General features: G+C 35.7%; 3 protein-coding genes across 3 annotated transcripts; all 3 read right to left on the reverse strand.

Annotated features, from left to right (window-relative positions):
• Positions 1-2,794: 2,794 nt before the first annotated feature.
• LOC143976154 (interferon lambda-2-like) lies at positions 2,795-3,328 on the reverse strand. Its single transcript, XM_077478597.1, has one exon. The coding sequence runs from the start codon at positions 3,326-3,328 to the stop codon at positions 2,795-2,797; it is 534 nt and encodes a 177-aa protein (XP_077334723.1).
• Positions 3,329-8,757: 5,429 nt separating this feature from the next.
• LOC143976156 (interferon lambda-2-like) lies at positions 8,758-9,291 on the reverse strand. Its single transcript, XM_077478598.1, has one exon. It carries the CDS (start codon positions 9,289-9,291, stop codon positions 8,758-8,760), a length of 534 nt encoding a protein of 177 aa, XP_077334724.1.
• Positions 9,292-13,683: 4,392 nt separating this feature from the next.
• On the reverse strand, positions 13,684-14,321 carry LOC143976157 (interferon lambda-2-like). Its single transcript, XM_077478599.1, has one exon. The coding sequence runs from the start codon at positions 14,243-14,245 to the stop codon at positions 13,712-13,714; it is 534 nt and encodes a 177-aa protein (XP_077334725.1). The 5' UTR covers positions 14,246-14,321; the 3' UTR covers positions 13,684-13,711.
• Between the last annotated feature and the right edge of the window lie 3,481 nt (positions 14,322-17,802).

Raw genomic sequence — 17,802 nt, forward strand, 5'->3', positions numbered from 1 at the left:
ATCCCACATATTGTAATCTGCACTTTGAATAGGAAATAATTGAAACCATGTTCTTGGTGTTACTGCTTAAGCACTGATGGATACAGCCAATCATTAGCCAATACAGATTGTACCATTCTGATTTTTGTATGAACTTTACAATAGCAACATGTATTGAGCCCATATTTGAAAGACCCCTTCACCTTAATCCAAGTATCAGACTTAAAGGGGCTGTAAAGCTTTGTAAATCTTTGTGTTTTTTCCCCTTAATGCATCCTATGCATTAAGGTGAAAAAACACCTGCCATTGATCGGCCCCCTAGCCCCCCGTTTTACTTACCTGAGCCCTGTAATTCTGTTGGCCACGAGGTCCCGTCTCTTGATTGGATAGATTGATAGCAGCGCAGCCATTGGCTCCCGTTGCTGTCAATCAAATTCAATGACGTGGGTGGCGGTGCCGAGTCCAGCATTCGCCAGCTATGGATGCAAATGCTAGAATTGGGAGCGCACCCGCAAGGTAATCCCCTGGGAGAGTGCTTCTCCTAGGGGGTTATCTAATGGAGGGAGGAGCTGCGAGAGCCGAGAATAGCAGGTACAGGGCCACTCTTTGCAAAACGAGCTGCACAGTGGAGGTAAGTATGACATGTCTGTTATTTAAAAAAACTAACCCTTAAAGTCACATTAATTATGATATCAAAAAGACTGGGTGAAATAAGGGATCCCAAGGTGAGTGTCCTCTTAGAAGAGAAGTGAGAACCTACTTATAAAATGGTATGTAGCTTATTATCCCCAAGTAAAATGGGCAAATGATGGCTAATAATTAGTTTAATAGTAGTTTAATACTCAGTGGAAAAAATGGTCTCAAATATATTTTTGCCAGACAATCATTAGTTGTCACTTTCACCTAAAAAGAAAACTCCCTGCTTTTCCTCCTGTAAATTGTATTAGCTACATTCAGAGTACACTGTAAATATTTTCTCTGTCTTAAGCTGAATACACAGTATGCAATTTTCTTTAGATTTTTTCCTTTTAGATGTAGCAAAACCATATAATATGAAGTCAAACCTAAACACTTTCAATATGTATGCAGTCAGGCAGCCCCTTGCGCTACATGGTTTTGGTAAAACCAAAGGAAATAAAACAACAGTTGTCTAGTGTGTATCCAGCTTTAATCTTTCTATAATGACCTTGTTTTCTGAACCAAGGGACTTATTATCCAAACTATTTCTTCTAGCTTATGCAAGTTCACCCACTGGCACAGCTTTAATAGTATAGTAGTTTGAGGTTGACAACTGGTAGCAGGCAATGTTGAATTTCTCACCTTTGTTCATTTGCAATGTTGCCTGTGTATAATGGCGGGGAAGCAGTTTTTGTATCATTGATTTTTTTTCTTCAAATATGTGTGATTTCAGGATACCACTGGTAATCTGGTTTTCATATTGCCATTACCATCTTCTTGCCTACCTTGGTGGGTATATATATATATATATATATAAAGATAGGAGGATATATCCATACTTTGATTTCCAAAATACAAAGCATTCCTCTAGCAATTATCTGGAATTTAATGGTTTGTTCTGTTTCACAGTGAACTGTGTCATACATCATCTATTTAGAAGTTATTTTCTTTCTTTCTACCGAGCCAACACTTGCACAAATAGTGTATAGAAAGTTACACAAAGACACAAACTTCTGAAAAAAAGATTAAACACAAATATCTGTGTAATACTTTTCAACTTTCTATTTATTAATTGCACATGTGTGTATATACATTTATCACTGAAATAAATTAAAAATGTTTTTGTTTAACATAATGAATTTCAGTTGAATTACAGATACATTGCTTCCTCTGGGTATCTAGAAATGCATGAAATAAATATTTTAATATCTTATCAATAATATTAAATAAATAATATTAAATACTTATGGGTCAAAATGAAATATGAAAACATATGTCAAGAAAATCCCCTTTCACAACAATTATATTCCATTAAACTATCTGTATCATACGTACATATTTATTGCAACGTTTGTGTGTATATATATATATATATATATATATATATATATATATATATATATATATATATATATATATACACACACACAGTATAAACATTTATAACTAAAATTAAATATTGTTTTCTTTAAATAAATCAATTACAGATATATTATATCCACCAGGGAGGTAGAAACTTGTGAAATATATATTCCTAATAACTTATGCAATATAAATAAGAAATAAATAACAATAAATACTTATAGGTTTAAACATGGATATAAACAGACATGACAAGATAAAATAATATGAAATAAATAAGATTAAATACTTATAGGTTAAAAAAAATATTATAAGCACATATGACGAAAAAATTCCCTTTCACCACTACTACCCTTTACACTGAATTTGTGCTGTGTAGAGAGTAGGTCGGTCATTTGTGGGTTGCTGAGGAATCTTGTTTGCTGAGATAAGCAGTTAGGTCCATAAGGTCCATAAGCTTGTGGTTACGAAATCCCTTATAGGATTGGTTGATAGTGAATAAATCCTGTAGTTGCAAATTTCAGGAATGTACTTTATGGATGAATTTCCTATAGATTTTAGTAGATGAAAGATGAGTAGATACTTTTTTTTAAAAAAGTGGTACTGTATGTCTTTCAGTAGTAAGGTATAGACGAATATGTCTATGTTGAAAAAGTCCATCCTTTGCTGGTTATCCTTCATCCTGATGGTCTTCTTGGCTCTAATATGTTCAGGTAAAGAATAAGAGACTTATCTGTGCTTACAGTGGTGAGATTGTTTGATAAAGAAGTGTAAGTTAGTGGTTGAGAGCCCAACATGTGACATCTTCTACTCTCAGAGGGATAAGGCTAAGTATTACAGCCTCCTGGACACAATCTGGAGATGCTGCCTCCTTAAAATGCTGGAGGTGATGTAGCCACAGCTTCAGCTCGGGTGACGTGGGTTCGTTGTATTCTGAAGATCCTCTACAGACCATTAGATCATCTTTCAGTTTGAGGTAAACCATAAGTGCCTGTTTTACAGTATCATTTTGAGCAGACACAGACATGTTCTTTAGAACCTCAACTGTTAGTGACACCCGCTCCAAAGTCAGGATGAGAGGATCCCTCTGGGTAAGGTCACATACAGATGGTTTGTGTCTCAGCATTCTTCTGTAGCATCTCATTGCATTGGTAGACATGTTCTTTTCATGATCGTGTTGCAGCTCCTTTAGTGTTGTTATGTCAGAGGACGTCACTGATAAATAGCGGGATTTCGGGCAGAGTCTCCTGTGCAAGCGCCCACTTACTGAAACCAGTAAAATGCTCAACACCACCAGCCTGATATCCATTTTTGCTCTGCTGGCTTGGATCTGATGATGTCTTTCTGGTTGCAGATATTTGTTCCGTTACACTGTCACTCCACAGTGCTAGTCTCTGGTTGATCTGAAGTCTTGTATCCATGATTCTTCTTTTATATTCCTGTTTGCAGGAGAAAAATGTCCTAATTTTCATGATGTTGTGAAGTTCTCTTTCGTTCAGAACTCAAGTGACATGAGAGAGACGATAGCTGCTCTGGGAACTTCTATATAACTTTCAGTTTCCTTTCTATACAGGTAAGAAGGTAACATCAGATAGCTGTTGAGATTCTTCTACCTGTCGCACAGGAAACTCCTCCTTCCTGACACAGGACTCTCCTGTGTACGGAGGACCCAGGTTTATCATGTATTTTTAAGGAACTTTTACAACATATTATTGCCAACAGAAAAAAAATAAATAACACTGCTTTATAAATGTTCTTTCATACAAGTCTAAAAACGTAAAAAGAAGGAAGAAAATATAGAAAAGGTGTGTTAACATAACATATAAAATAACAGTTTAGGGATTGTGTTTAAACCATTTTTTAACCAACAAGATTGAAACTTTTTTTTATAATTTTTATAATTAAAAAAAAAAACATCACAATAATAAGTCACAAATAATAATAGCATGTGGGGATAGAGGTTTATAAAGAAATAAAAGATTGTGAGACTTTAATTGGCTATCTCTTTGGTTTTCTTCATCCACACATTTGTTGCTGGTTAGTATTGCAGAATGTATGGATGGCAGAAACAGCCAGACAACTAGTATATCCAGAAGAAGATCAGTATTGGTGTCCCGTGTATTTATCTCTACTGAGCTTTACTTTAGTCATAATTATCTGCATAAACTGTACGCTACCACATTATTAAAAATATTTTTATATTGGCAGTTGATAGTTTGTACTTATTTCACCTAGAAGATCAACTGATTAACTGAACATTAGTCTTTCCATTTATATTGGTAATTTACTCCCAGCATATCATTGCTTTAAAAATGTACCTAAATGCAATACATGGATCTGTAAAGTTACTCTGTGTAAACGCAAAGCTATGTATGATTTGATTGCATCTTGTTTATATACAGTACAGGGCATATGATCTGCTCCCCAACAGGTGAAATGCCAGAAATTTTGATGTTTTCATTGCCAGTACACGATAAATACTATACATATGGTAACTCATTTCAGTTGATCTTTACCTTAGTTGTAGCAAGATTTGGTTGGACCACTAATCTTATATAGCCATCCACCAAGGTAGGCAAGAAAAGGGTAATGGTAATACATGAACTGGATTACCAATAGGTTCTAGAAATAACAAAAATCTAAAAACCATATAGATGCAACATTATATATGAAGAAAAGTTTAAAGAAAAGGAAAAGTACCGTAGGTACATTAGTTTTAAAGGTCAATGTCCCACCTACAGTTAATACCTAGAGGCATTCCAGTCTGAATCCTAAAGATCCTAAATACTTCACACCAAAGTAAACGATGGCGTAAATGTCCCCAATGTACAGAACAATCAGTATGCTCAATAAAATGGAAAGATAAAAAAAATTCTAGACACGGTAGGGCACTGTCATACACTGTGTTGTTCACCTTTTTGCTTCAGCAGCCTTCCAATGCATCCCACATATTGTAATCTGCACTTTGAATAGGAAATAATTTAAACCATGTTCTTGGTGTTACTGCTTAAGCACTGATGGATACAGCCAATCATTAGCCAATACAGATTGTACCATTCTGATTTTTGTATGAACTTTACAATAGCAACATGTATTGAGCCCATATTTGAAAGACCCCTTCACCTTAATCCAAGTATCAGACTTAAAGGGGCTGTAAATAATTGTGTTTTTTCACCTTAATGCATCCTATGCATTAAGGTGAAAAAACACCTGCCATTGATCGGCCTCCTAGCCCCCCGTTTTACTTACCTGAGCCCTGTAATTCTGTTGGCCGTGACACGCTCTCCCTCTCTCCACGAGGTCCCGTCTCTTAATTGGATAGATTGATAGCAGCGCAGCCATTGGCTCCCGTTGCTGTCAATCAAATCCAATGACGTGGGTGGCGGTGTCGAGTCCAGCATTCGCCAGCTATGGATGCAAATGCTAGAATTGGGAGCGCACCCGCAAGGTAATCCCCTGGGAGAGTGCTTCTCCTAGGGAGTTATCTAATGGAGGGAGGAGCCGCGAGAGCCGAGAATAGCAGGTTCAGGGCCACTCTGTGCAAAACGAGCTGCACAGTGGAGGTAAGTATGACATGTCTGTTATTTAAAAAAAACTAACCCTTAAAGTCACATTAATTATGATATCAAAAAGACTGGGTGAAATAAGGGATCCCAAGGTGAGTGTCCTCTTAGAAGAGAAGTGAGAACCTACTTATAAAATGGTATGTAGCTTATTATCCCCAAATAAAATGGGAAAATGATGGCTAATAATTCGTTTAATAGTAGTTTAATACTCAGTGGAAAAAATGGTCTCAAATATATTTTTGCCAGACAATCATTAGTTGTCACTTTCACCTAAAAAGAAAACTCCCTGCTTTTCCTCCTGTAAATTGTATTAGCTACATTCAGAGTACACTGTAAATATTTTCTCTGTCTTAAGCTGAATACACAGTATGCAATTTTCTTTAGATTTTTTCCTTTTAGATGTAGCAAAACCATATAATATGAAGTCAAACCTAAACACTTTCAATATGTATGCAGTCAGGCAGGCCCTTGCGCTACATGGTTTTGGTAAAACCAAAGGAAATCAAACAACAGTTGTCTAGTGTGTATCCAGCTTTAATCTTTCTATAATGACCTTGTTTTCTGAACCAAGGGACTTATTATCCAAACTAGTTCTTCTAGCTAATGTAAGTTCACCCACTGGCACAGCTTTAATAGTATAGTAGTTTGAGGTTGACAACTGGTAGGAGGCAATGTTGAATTTCTCACCTTTGTTCATTTGCTATGTTGCCTGTGTATAATGGCGGGGAAGCAGTTTTTGTATCATTGATTTTTTTTCTTCAAATATGTGTGATTTCAGGATACCACTGGTAATCTGGTTTTAATATTGCCATTATCATCTTCTTGCCTACCTTGGTGGGTATATATATATATATATAAAGATAGGAGGATATATCCATACTTTGATTTCCAAAATACAAAGCATTCCTCTAGCAATTATCTGGAATTTAATGGTTTGTTCTGTTTCACAGTGAACTGTGTCATACATCATCTATTTAGAAATTATTTTCTTTCTTTCTACCGAGACAACAATTGCACAAATAGTGTATAGAAAGTTACACAAAGACACAAACTTCTGAAAAAAAGATAAAACACAAATATCTGTGTAATACTTTTCAACTTTCTATTTATTAATTGTACATGTGTGTATATACATTCATCACTGAAATAAATTAAAAATGTTTTTGTTTAACATAATGAATTTCAGTTGAATTACAGATACATTGCTTCCTCTGGGTATCTAGAAATGCATGAAATAAATATTTTAATATCTTATCAATAATATTAAATAAATAATATTAAATACTTATGGGTCAAAATGAAATATGAAAACATATGTCAAGAAAATCCCCTTTCACAACAATTATATTCCATTAAACTGTCTGTATCATACGTACATATTTATTGCAACGTGTGTGTGTGTGTGCATATATATATATATATATATATATATATATATACATACATACACACAGTATATACATTTATCACTAAAATTAAATATTGTTTTCTTTAACCACTTTCAGACCGGACCAAATTGCTGGTCAAAGACCAGACCACTTTTTGCGATTCGGCACTGCGTCGCTTTAACTGACAATTGCGCGGTCGTGCGACGTGGCTCCCAAACAAAATTAACGTCCTTTTTTTCCCACAAATAGAGCTTTCTTTTGGTGGTATTTGATCACCCCTGCAGTTTTTATTTATTGCGCTATAAACAAAAATAGAGCGATAATTTTGAAAAAAACGCATTATTTTTTACTTTTTGTAATAATAAATATCCCCCAAAAATATATAAAAAAACATTTTTTTCCCTCAGTTTAGGCCGATACGTATTCTTCTACATATTTTTGGTAAAAAAATCGCAATAAGCGATTATTGATTGGTTTGCGCAAAAGTTATAGCGTTTACAAAATAGGGATAGTTTTATAGCATTTTTATTAATAATTTTTTATTATTTTTTTTTTTACTAGTAATGGCAGCGATCTGCGATTTTTATTGTGACTGCGACATTGTGGGGGACCCATCGGACATTTTTGACACATTTTTGGGACCATTGTCATTAATACAGTAATCACTGCTATATAAATGCAGTGATTCCTGTGTAAATGACACTGGCAGTGAAAGGGTTAACCAGTGGGTGGCAGTGTAGGGGTTAAGTGTTCCTAGGGGTGTGTTACTAACTGTGGGGGGGTTGGGCTTTCATTTAGTGTACACTGATCTCTGCTCCAATCACATGGAGCAGAGATCAGCGTCACTAGTTGCTAGGCAGAATGGAAAAATGTTGTTTATACAGCATTTCCTCCATTCGGCCGCTCCGTGAGACGATCGCGGGGATGCCCGCGGCGATCGAGTCCGCGGGTCCCGTGACCGGACTCACGGGGGTCCCGACCAGCGCGGGAGCGCGCCGCCGGCGGCGCGCTCCCGATGGCACGGCGGCAACGAATATTGGACGTACATGTACGCCAATATGCCTGCCCGTGCCATTCTGTCGACGTACATCGTCGTGCGCTGGTCGGGAAGTGGTTAAATAAATCAATTACAGATATATTATATCCACCAGGGAGGTAGAAACTTGTGAAATATATATTCCTAATAACTTATGTAATATAAATAATAAATAAATAACAATAAATGCTTATAGGTTTAAACATGGATATAAACAGATATGACAAGATAAAATAATATGAAATAAATAAGATTAAATACTTATAGGTTAAAAAAAATATTATAAGCACATATGACGAAAAAATTCCCTTTCACTACTACTACTCTTTACACTGAATTTGTGCTGTGTAGAGAGTAGGTCGGTCATTTGTGGGTTGCTGAGGAATCTTGTTTGCTGAGATAAGCAGTTAGGTCCATAAGGTCCATAAGTTTGTGGTTACGAAATCCCTTATAGGATTGGTTGATAGTGAATAAATCCTGTAGTTGCAAATTTCAGGAATGTACTTTATGGATGAATTTCCTATAGATTTTAGTAGATGAAAGATGAGTAGATACTTTTTTAAAAAAAAAGTAGTACTTTATGTCTTTCAGTAGTAAGGTATAGACGAATATGTCTATGTTGAAAAAGTCCATCCTTTGCTGGTTATCCTTCATCCTGATAGTCTTCTTGGCTCTAATATGTTCAGGTAAAGAATAAGAGACTTATCTGTGCTTACAGTGGTGAGATTGTTTGATATAGAAGTGTAAGTTAGTGGTTGAGAGCCCAACATGTGACATCTTCTACTCTCAGAGGGATAAGGCTAAGTATTACAGCCTCCTGGACACAATCTGGAGATGCTGCCTCCTTAAAATGCTGGAGGTGATGTAGCCACAGCTTCAGCTTGGGTGACGTGGGTTCGTTGTATTCTGAAGATCCTCTACAGACCATTAGATCATCTTTCAGTTTGAGGTAAACCATAAGTGCCTGTTTTACAGTATCATTTTGAGCAGACACAGACATGTTCTTTAGAACCTCAACTGTTAGTAACACCCGCTCCAAAGTCAGGATGAGAGGATCCCTCTGGGTAAGATCACATACAGATGGTTTGTGTCTCAGCATTCTTCTGTAGCATCTCATTGCATTGGTAGACATGTTCTTTTCATGATCGTGTTGCAGCTCCTTTAGTGTTGTTATGTCAGAGGACGTCACTGATAAATAGCGGGATTTCGGGCAGAGTCTCCTGTGCAAGCGCCCACTTACTGAAACCAGTAAAATGCTCAACACCACCAGCCTGATATCCATTTTTGCTCTGCTGGCTTGGATCTGATAATGTCTTTCTGGTTGCAGATATTTGTTCCGTTACACTGTCACTCCAAAGTGCTAGTCTCTGGTTGATCTGAAGTCTTGTATCCATGATTCTTCTTTTATATTCCTGTTTGCAGGAGAAAAATGTCCTAATTTTCATGATGTTGTGAAGTTCTCTTTCGTTCAGAACTCAAGTGACATGAGAGAGACGATAGCTGCTCTGGGAACTTCTATATAACTTTCAGTTTCCTTTCTATACAGGTAAGAAGGTAACATCAGATAGCTGTTGAGATTCTTCTACCTGTCACACAGGAAACTCCTCCTTCCTGACACAGGACTCTCCTGTGTACGGAGGACCCAGGTTTATCGTGTATTTTCAAGGAACTTTTACAACATATTATTGCCAACAGAAAAAAAAACATAACACCGCTTTATAAATGTTCTTTCATACAAGTCTAAAAACGTAAAAAGAAGGAAGAAAATATAGGAAAGGTGTGTTAAGATAACATATAAAATAACAGTTTAGGGATTGTGTTTAAACCATTTTTTAACCAACAAGATTGAAACTTTTTTTTATAATTAAAAAAAAAAACATCACAATAATAAGTCACAAATAATAGCATGTGGGGATAGAGGTTTATAAAGAAATAAAAGATTGTGAGACTTTAATTGACTATCTCTTTGGTTTTCTTTATCCACACATTTGTTGCTGGTTAGTATTGCAGAACGTATGGATGGCAGAAACAGCCAGACAACTAGTATATCCAGAAGAAGATCAGTATTGGTGTCCCCTGTATTTATCTCTATTGAGCTTTACTTTAGTCATAATTATCTGCATAAACTGTACGCTACCACATTATTAAAAATATTTTTATATTGGCAGTTGATAGTTTGTAATTATTTCACCTAGAAGATCAACTGATTAACTGAACATTAGTCTTTCCATTTATATTGGTAATTTACTCCCAGCATATCATTGCTTTAAAAATTTACCTAAATGCAATACATGGATCTGTAAAGTTACTCTGTGTAAACGCAAAGCTATGTATGATTTGATTGCATGTTGTTTATACACAGTACAGGACATATGATCTGCTCCCCATCAGGTGAAATGCCAGAACTTTTGATGTTTTCATTGCCAGTACACGATAAATTCCATACATATGGTAACTCATTTCAGTTGATCTTTACCTTAGTTGTAGCAAGATTTGGTTGGACCACTAATCTTATATAGCCATCCACCAAGGTAGGCAAGAAAAGGGTAATGGTAATACATGAACTGGATTACCAATAGGTTCTAGAAATAACAAAAATCTAAAAACCATATAGATGCAACATTATATATGAAGAAAAGTTTAAAGAAAAGGAAAAGTAGGTACATTAGTTTTAAAGGTCAATGTCCCACCTACAGTTAATACCAAGAGGCATTCCAGTCTGAATCCTAAAGATCCTAAATACTTCACACCAAAGTAAACAATGGCGTAAATGTCCCCAATGTACAGAACAATCAGTATGCTCAATAAAATGGAAAGATAAAAAAAATTCTAGACACGGTAGGGCACTGTCCTACACCGTGTTGTTCACCTATTTGCTTCAGCAGCCTTCCAATGCATCCCACATATTGTAATCTGCACTTTGAATAGGAAATAATTTAAACCATGTTCTTGGTGCTTAAGCACTGATGGATACAGCCAATCATTAGCCAATACAGATTGTACCATTCTGATTTTTGTATGAACTTACAATAGCAACATGTATTGAGCCCATATTTGAAAGACCCCTTCACCTTAATCCAAGTATCAGACTTAAAGGGGCTGTAAATAATTGTGTTTTTTCACCTTAATGCATCCTATGCATTAAGGTGAAAAAACACCTGCCATTGATCGGCCCCCTAGCCCCCCGTTTTACTTACCTGAGCCCTGTAATTCTGTTGGCCGTGACATGCTCTCCCTCTCTCCACGAGGTCCCGTCTCTTGATTGGATAGATTGATAGCAGCGCAGCTATTGGCTCCCGTTGCTGTCAATCAAATTCAATGACGTGGGTGGCGGTGTCGAGTCCAGCATTCGCCAGCTATGGATGCAAATGCTAGAATTGGGAGCGCACCCGCAAGGTAATCCCCTGGGAGAGTGCTTCTCCTAGGGAGTTATCTAATGGAGGGAGGAGCCACGAGAGCCGAGAATAGCAGGTTCAGGGCCACTCTGTGCAAAACGAGCTGCACAGTGGAGGTAAGTATGACATGTCTGTTATTTAAAAAAACTAACCCTTAAAGTCACATTAATTATGATATCAAAAAGACTGGGTGAAATAAGGGATCCCAAGGTAAGTGTCCTCTTAGAAGAGAAGTGAGAACCTACTTATAAAGTGGTATGTAGCTTATTATCCCCAAGTAAAATGGGCAAATGATGGCTAATAATTAGTTTAATAGTAGTTTAATACTCAGTGGAAAAAATACTCTCAAATATATTTTTGCCAGACAATCATTAGTTGTCACTTTCACCTAAAAAGAAAACTCCCTGCTTTTCCTCCTGTAAATTGTATTAGCTACATTCAGAGTACACTGTAAATATTTTCTCTGTCTTAAGCTGAATACACAGTATGCAATTTTCTTTAGATTTTTTCCTTTTAGATGTAGCAAAACCATATAATATGAAGTCAAACCTAAACAATTTCAATATGTATGCAGTCAGGCAGGCCCTTGCGCTACATGGTTTTGGTAAAACCAAAGGAAATCAAACAACAGTTGTCTAGTGTGTATCCAGCTTTACTCTTTCTATAATGACCTTGTTTTCTGAACCAAGGGACTTATTATCCAAACTATTTCTTCTAGCTAATGTAAGTTCACCCACTGGCACAGCTTTAATAGTATAGTAGTTTGAGGTTGACAACTGGTAGCAGGCAATGTTGAATTTCTCACCTTTGTTCATTTGCAATGTTGCCTGTGTATAATGGCGGGGAAGCAGTTTTTGTATCATTGATTTTTTTTCTTCAAATATGTGTGATTTCAGGATACCACTGGTAATCTGGTTTTAATATTGCCATTATCATCTTCTTGCCTACCTTGGTGGGTATATATATATATATAAAGATAGGAGGATATATCCATACTTTGATTTCCAAAATACAAAGCATTCCTCTAGCAATTATCTGGAATTTAATGGTTTGTTCTGTTTCACAGTGAACTGTGTCATACATCATCTATTTAGAAGTTATTTTCTTTCTTTCTACCGAGCCAACACTTGCACAAATAGTGTATAGAAAGTTACACAAAGACACAAACTTCTGAAAAAAAGATTAAACACAAATATCTGTGTAATACTTTTCAACTTTCTATTTATTAATTGCACATGTGTGTATATACATTTATCACTGAAATAAATTAAAAATGTTTTTGTTTAACATAATAAATTTCAGTTGAATTACAGATACATTGCTTCCTCTGGGTATCTAGAAATGCATGAAATAAATATTTTAATATCTTATCAATAATATTAAATAAATAATATTAAATACTTATGGGTCAAAATGAAATATGAAAACATATGTCAAGAAAATCCCCTTTCACAACAATTATATTCCATTAAACTATCTGTATCATACGTACATATTTATTGCAACATGTGTGTGTGTGCATATATATATATATATATATATATATATATATATATATATATATATATATATATATATATATATATATACATACACACAGTATATACATTTATCACTAAAATTAAATATTGTTTTCTTTAAATAAATCAATTACAGATATATTATATTCACCAGGGAGGTAGAAACTTGTGAAATATATATTCCTAATAACTTATGTAATATAAATAATAAATAAATAACAATAAATACTTATAGGTTTAAACATGGATATAAACAGATATGACAAGATAAAATAATATGAATTAAATAAGATTAAATACTTATAGGTTAAAAAAAATATTATAAGCACATATGACGAAAAAATTCCCTTTCACTACTACTACTCTTTACACTGAATTTGTGCTGTGTAGAGAGTAGGTCGGTCATTTGTGGGTTGCTGAGGAATCTTGTTTGCTGGGATAAGCAGTAAGGTCCATAAGGTCCATAAGTTTGTGGTTACGAAATCCCTTATAGGATTGGTTGATAGTGAATAAATCCTGTAGTTGCAAATTTCAGGAATGTACTTTATGAATGAATTTCCTATAGATTTTAGTAGATGAAAGATGAGTAGATACTTTTTTTAAAAAAAAGTAGTACTGTATGTCTTTCAGTAGTAAGGTATAGACGAATATGTCTATGTTGAAAAAGTCCATCCTTTGCTGGTTATCCTTCATCCTGATGGTCTTCTTGGCTCTAATATGTTCAGGTAAAGAATAAGAGACTTATCTGTGCTTACAGTGGTGAGATTGTTTGATATAGAAGTGTAAGTTAGTGGTTGAGAGCCCAACATGTGACATCTTCTACTCTCAGAGAGATAAGGCTAAGTATTACAGCCTCCTGGACACAATCTGGAGATGCTGCCTCCTTAAAATGCTGGAGGTGATGTAGCCACAGCTTCAGCTCTGGTGACGTGGGTTCGTTGTATTCTGAAGATCCTCTACAGACCATTAGATCATCTTTCAGTTTGAGGTAAACCATAAGTGCCTGTTTTACAGTATCATTTTGAGCAGACACAGACATGTTCTTTAGAACCTCAACTGTTAGTGACACCCGCTCCAAAGTCAGGATGAGAGGATCCCTCTGGGTAAGATCACATACAGATGGTTTGTGTCTCAGCATTCTTCTGTAGCATCTCATTGCATTGGTAGACATGTTCTTTTCATGATCGTGTTGCAGCTCCTTTAGTGTTGTTATGTCAGAGGACGTCACTGATAAATAGCGGGATTTCGGGCAGAGTCTCCTGTGCAAGCGCCCACTTACTGAAACCAGTAAAATGCTCAACACCACCAGCCTGATATCCATTTTTGCTCTGCTGGCTTGGATCTGATGATGTCTTTCTGGTTGCAGATATTTGTTCCGTTACACTGTCACTCCAAAGTGCTAGTCTCTGGTTGATCTGAAGTCTTGTATCCATGATTCTTCTTTTATATTCCTGTTTGCAGGAGAAAAATGTCCTAATTTTCATGATGTTGTGAAGTTCTCTTTCGTTCAGAACTCAAGTGACATGAGAGAGACAATAGCTGCTCTGGGAACTTCTATATAACTTTCAGTTTCCTTTCTATACAGGTAAGAAGGTAACATCAGATAGCTGTTGAGATTCTTCTACCTGTCGCACAGGAAACTCCTCCTTCCTGACACAGGACTCTCCTGTGTACGGAGGACCCAGGTTTATCGTGTATTTTCAAGGAACTTTTACAACATATTATTGCCAACAGAAAAAAAAACATAACACCGCTTTATAAATGTTCTTTCATACAAGTATAAAAACGTAAAAAGAAGGAAGAAAATATAGGAAAGGTGTGTTAACATAACATATAAAATAACAGTTTAGGGATTGTGTTTAAACCATTTTTTAACCAACAAGATTGAAACTTTTTTTATAATTAAAAAAAAAAACATCACAATAATAAGTCACAAATAATAGCATGTGGGGATAGAGGTTTATAAAGAAATAAAAGATTGTGAGACTTTAATTGACTATCTCTTTGGTTTTCTTCATCCACACATTTGTTGCTGGTTAGTATTGCAGAACGTATGGATGGCAGAAACAGCCAGACAACTAGTATATCCAGAAGAAGATCAGTATTGGTGTCCCCTGTATTTATCTCTATTGAGCTTTACTTTAGTCATAATTATCTGCATAAACTGTACGCTACCACATTATTAAAAATATTTTTATATTGGCAGTTGATAGTTTGTACTTATTTCACCTAGAAGATCAACTGATTAACTGAACATTAGTCTTTCCATTTATATTGGTAATTTACTACCAGCATATCATTGCTTTAAAAATGTACCTAAATGCAATACATGGATCTGTAAAGTTACTCTGTGTAAACGCAAAGCTATGTATGATTTGATTGCATGTTGTTTATACACAGTACAGGACATATGATCTGCTCCCCATCAGGTGAAATGCCAGAACTTTTGATGTTTTCATTGCCAGTACACGATAAATTCCATACATATGGTAACTCATTTCAGTTGATCTTTACCTTAGTTGTAGCAAGATTTGGTTGGACCACTAATCTTATATAGCCATCCACCAAGGTAGGCAAGAAAAGGGTAATGGTAATACATGAACTGGATTACCAATAGGTTCTAGAAATAACAAAAATCTAAAAACCATATAGATGCAACATTATATATGAAGAAAAGTTTAAAGAAAAGGAAAAGTAGGTACATTAGTTTTAAAGGTCAATGTCCCACCTACAGTTAATACCTAGAGGCATTCCAGTCTGAATCCTAAAGATCCTAAATACTTCACACCAAAGTAAACAATGGCGTAAATGTCCCCAATGTACAGAACAATCAGTATGCTCAATAAAATGGAAAGATAAAAAAAATTCTAGACACGGTAGGGCACTGTCCTACACCGTGTTGTTCACCTATTTGCTTCAGCAGCCTTCCAATGCATCCCACATATTGTAATCTGCACTTTGAATAGGAAATAATTTAAACCATGTTCTTGGTGTTACTGCTTAAGCACTGATGGATACAGCCAATCATTAGCCAATACAGATTGTGCCATTCTGATTTTTGTATGAACTTTACAATAGCAACATGTATTGAGCCCATATTTGAAAGACCCCTTCACCTTAATCCAAGTATCAGACTTAAAGGGGCTGTAAATAATTGTGTTTTTTCACCTTAATGCATCCTATGCATTAAGGTGAAAAAACACCTGCCATTGATCGGCCCCCTAGCCCCCCGTTTTACTTACCTGAGCCCTGTAATTCTGTTGGCCGTGACACGCTCTCCCTCTCTCCACGAGGTCCCGTCTCTTGATTGGATAGATTGATAGCAGAGCAGCCATTGGCTACCGTTGCTGTCAATCAAATCCAATGACGTGGGTGGCGGTGTCGAGTCCAGCATTCGCCAGCTATGGATGCAAATGCTAGAATTGGGAGCGCACCCGCAAGGTAATCCCCTGGGAGAGTGCTTCTCCTAGGGAGTTATCTAATGGAGGGAGGAGCCGCGAGAGCCGAGAATAGCAGGTTCAGGGCCACTCTGTGCAAAACGAGCTGCACAGTGGAGGTAAGTATGACATGTCTGTTATTTAAAAAAAACTAACCCTTAAAGTCACATTAATTATGATATCAAAAAGACTGGGTGAAATAAGGGATCCCAAGGTGAGTGTACTCTTAGAAGAGAAGTGAGAACCTACTTATAAAATGGTATGTAGCTTATTATCCCCAAGTAAAATGGGCAAATGATGGCTAATAATCAGTTTAATAGTAGTTTAATACTCAGTGGAAAAAATGGTCTCAAATATATTTTTGCCAGACAATCATTAGTTGTCACTTTCACCTAAAAAGAAAACTCCCTGCTTTTCCTCCTGTAAATTGTATTAGCTACATTCAGAGTACACTGTAAATATTTTCTCTGTCTTAAGCTGAATACACAGTATGCAATTTTCTTTAGATTTTTTTCCTTTTAAATGTAGCAAAACCATATAATATGAAGTCAAACCTAAACACTTTCAATATGTATGCAGTCAGGCAGGCCCTTGCGCTACATGGTTTTGGTAAAACCAAAGGAAATCAAACAACAGTTGTCTAGTGTGTATCCAGCTTTAATCTTTCTATAATGACCTTGTTTTCTGAACCAAGGGACTTATTATCCAAACTATTTCTTCTAGCTAATGTAAGTTCACCCACTGGCACAGCTTTAATAGTATAGTAGTTTGAGGTTGACAACTGGTAGCAGGCAATGTTGAATTTCTCACCTTTGTTCATTTGCAATGTTGCCTGTGTATAATGGCGGGGAAGCAGTTTTTGTATCATTGATTTTTTTTCTTCAAATATGTGTGATTTCAGGATACCACTGGTAATCTGGTTTTAATATTGCCATTATCATCTTCTTGCCTACCTTGGTGGATATATATATATATAAAGATAGGAGGATATATCCATACTTTGATTTCCAAAATACAAAGCATTCCTCTAGCAATTATCTGGAATTTAATGGTTTGTTCTGTTTCACAGTGAACTGTGTCATACATCATCTATTTAGAAGTTATTTTCTTTCTTTCTACCGAGCCAACACTTGCACAAATAGTGTATAGAAAGTTACACAAAGACACAAACTTCTGAAAAAAAGATTAAACACAAATATCTGTGCAATACTTTTCAACTTTCTATTTATTAATTGCATATTGTGTATATACATTTATCACTGAAATAAATTAAAAATGTTTTTGTTTAACATAATGAATTTCAGTTGAATTACAGATACATTGCTTCCTCTGGGTATCTAGAAATGCATGAAATAAATATTTTAATGTCTTATCAATAATATTAAATAAATAATATTAAATACTTATGGGTCAAAATAAAATATTAAAACATATGTCAAGA

Source organism: Lithobates pipiens, unplaced genomic scaffold (assembly GCF_037356315.1).
Source record: "Lithobates pipiens isolate NorthernLeopardFrog02 unplaced genomic scaffold, aLitPip1_a1.2 Scaffold_13, whole genome shotgun sequence".
Classification (NCBI taxonomy): domain Eukaryota; kingdom Metazoa; phylum Chordata; class Amphibia; order Anura; family Ranidae; genus Lithobates; species Lithobates pipiens.

Coding starts and splice junctions, on each gene's coding strand:
- LOC143976157 (XM_077478599.1), bottom strand. CDS start 14,245: ATGGATATCAGGCTGGTGGTGTTGAGCATTTTACTGGTTTCAGTAAGT.
- LOC143976156 (XM_077478598.1), bottom strand. CDS start 9,291: ATGGATATCAGGCTGGTGGTGTTGAGCATTTTACTGGTTTCAGTAAGT.
- LOC143976154 (XM_077478597.1), bottom strand. CDS start 3,328: ATGGATATCAGGCTGGTGGTGTTGAGCATTTTACTGGTTTCAGTAAGT.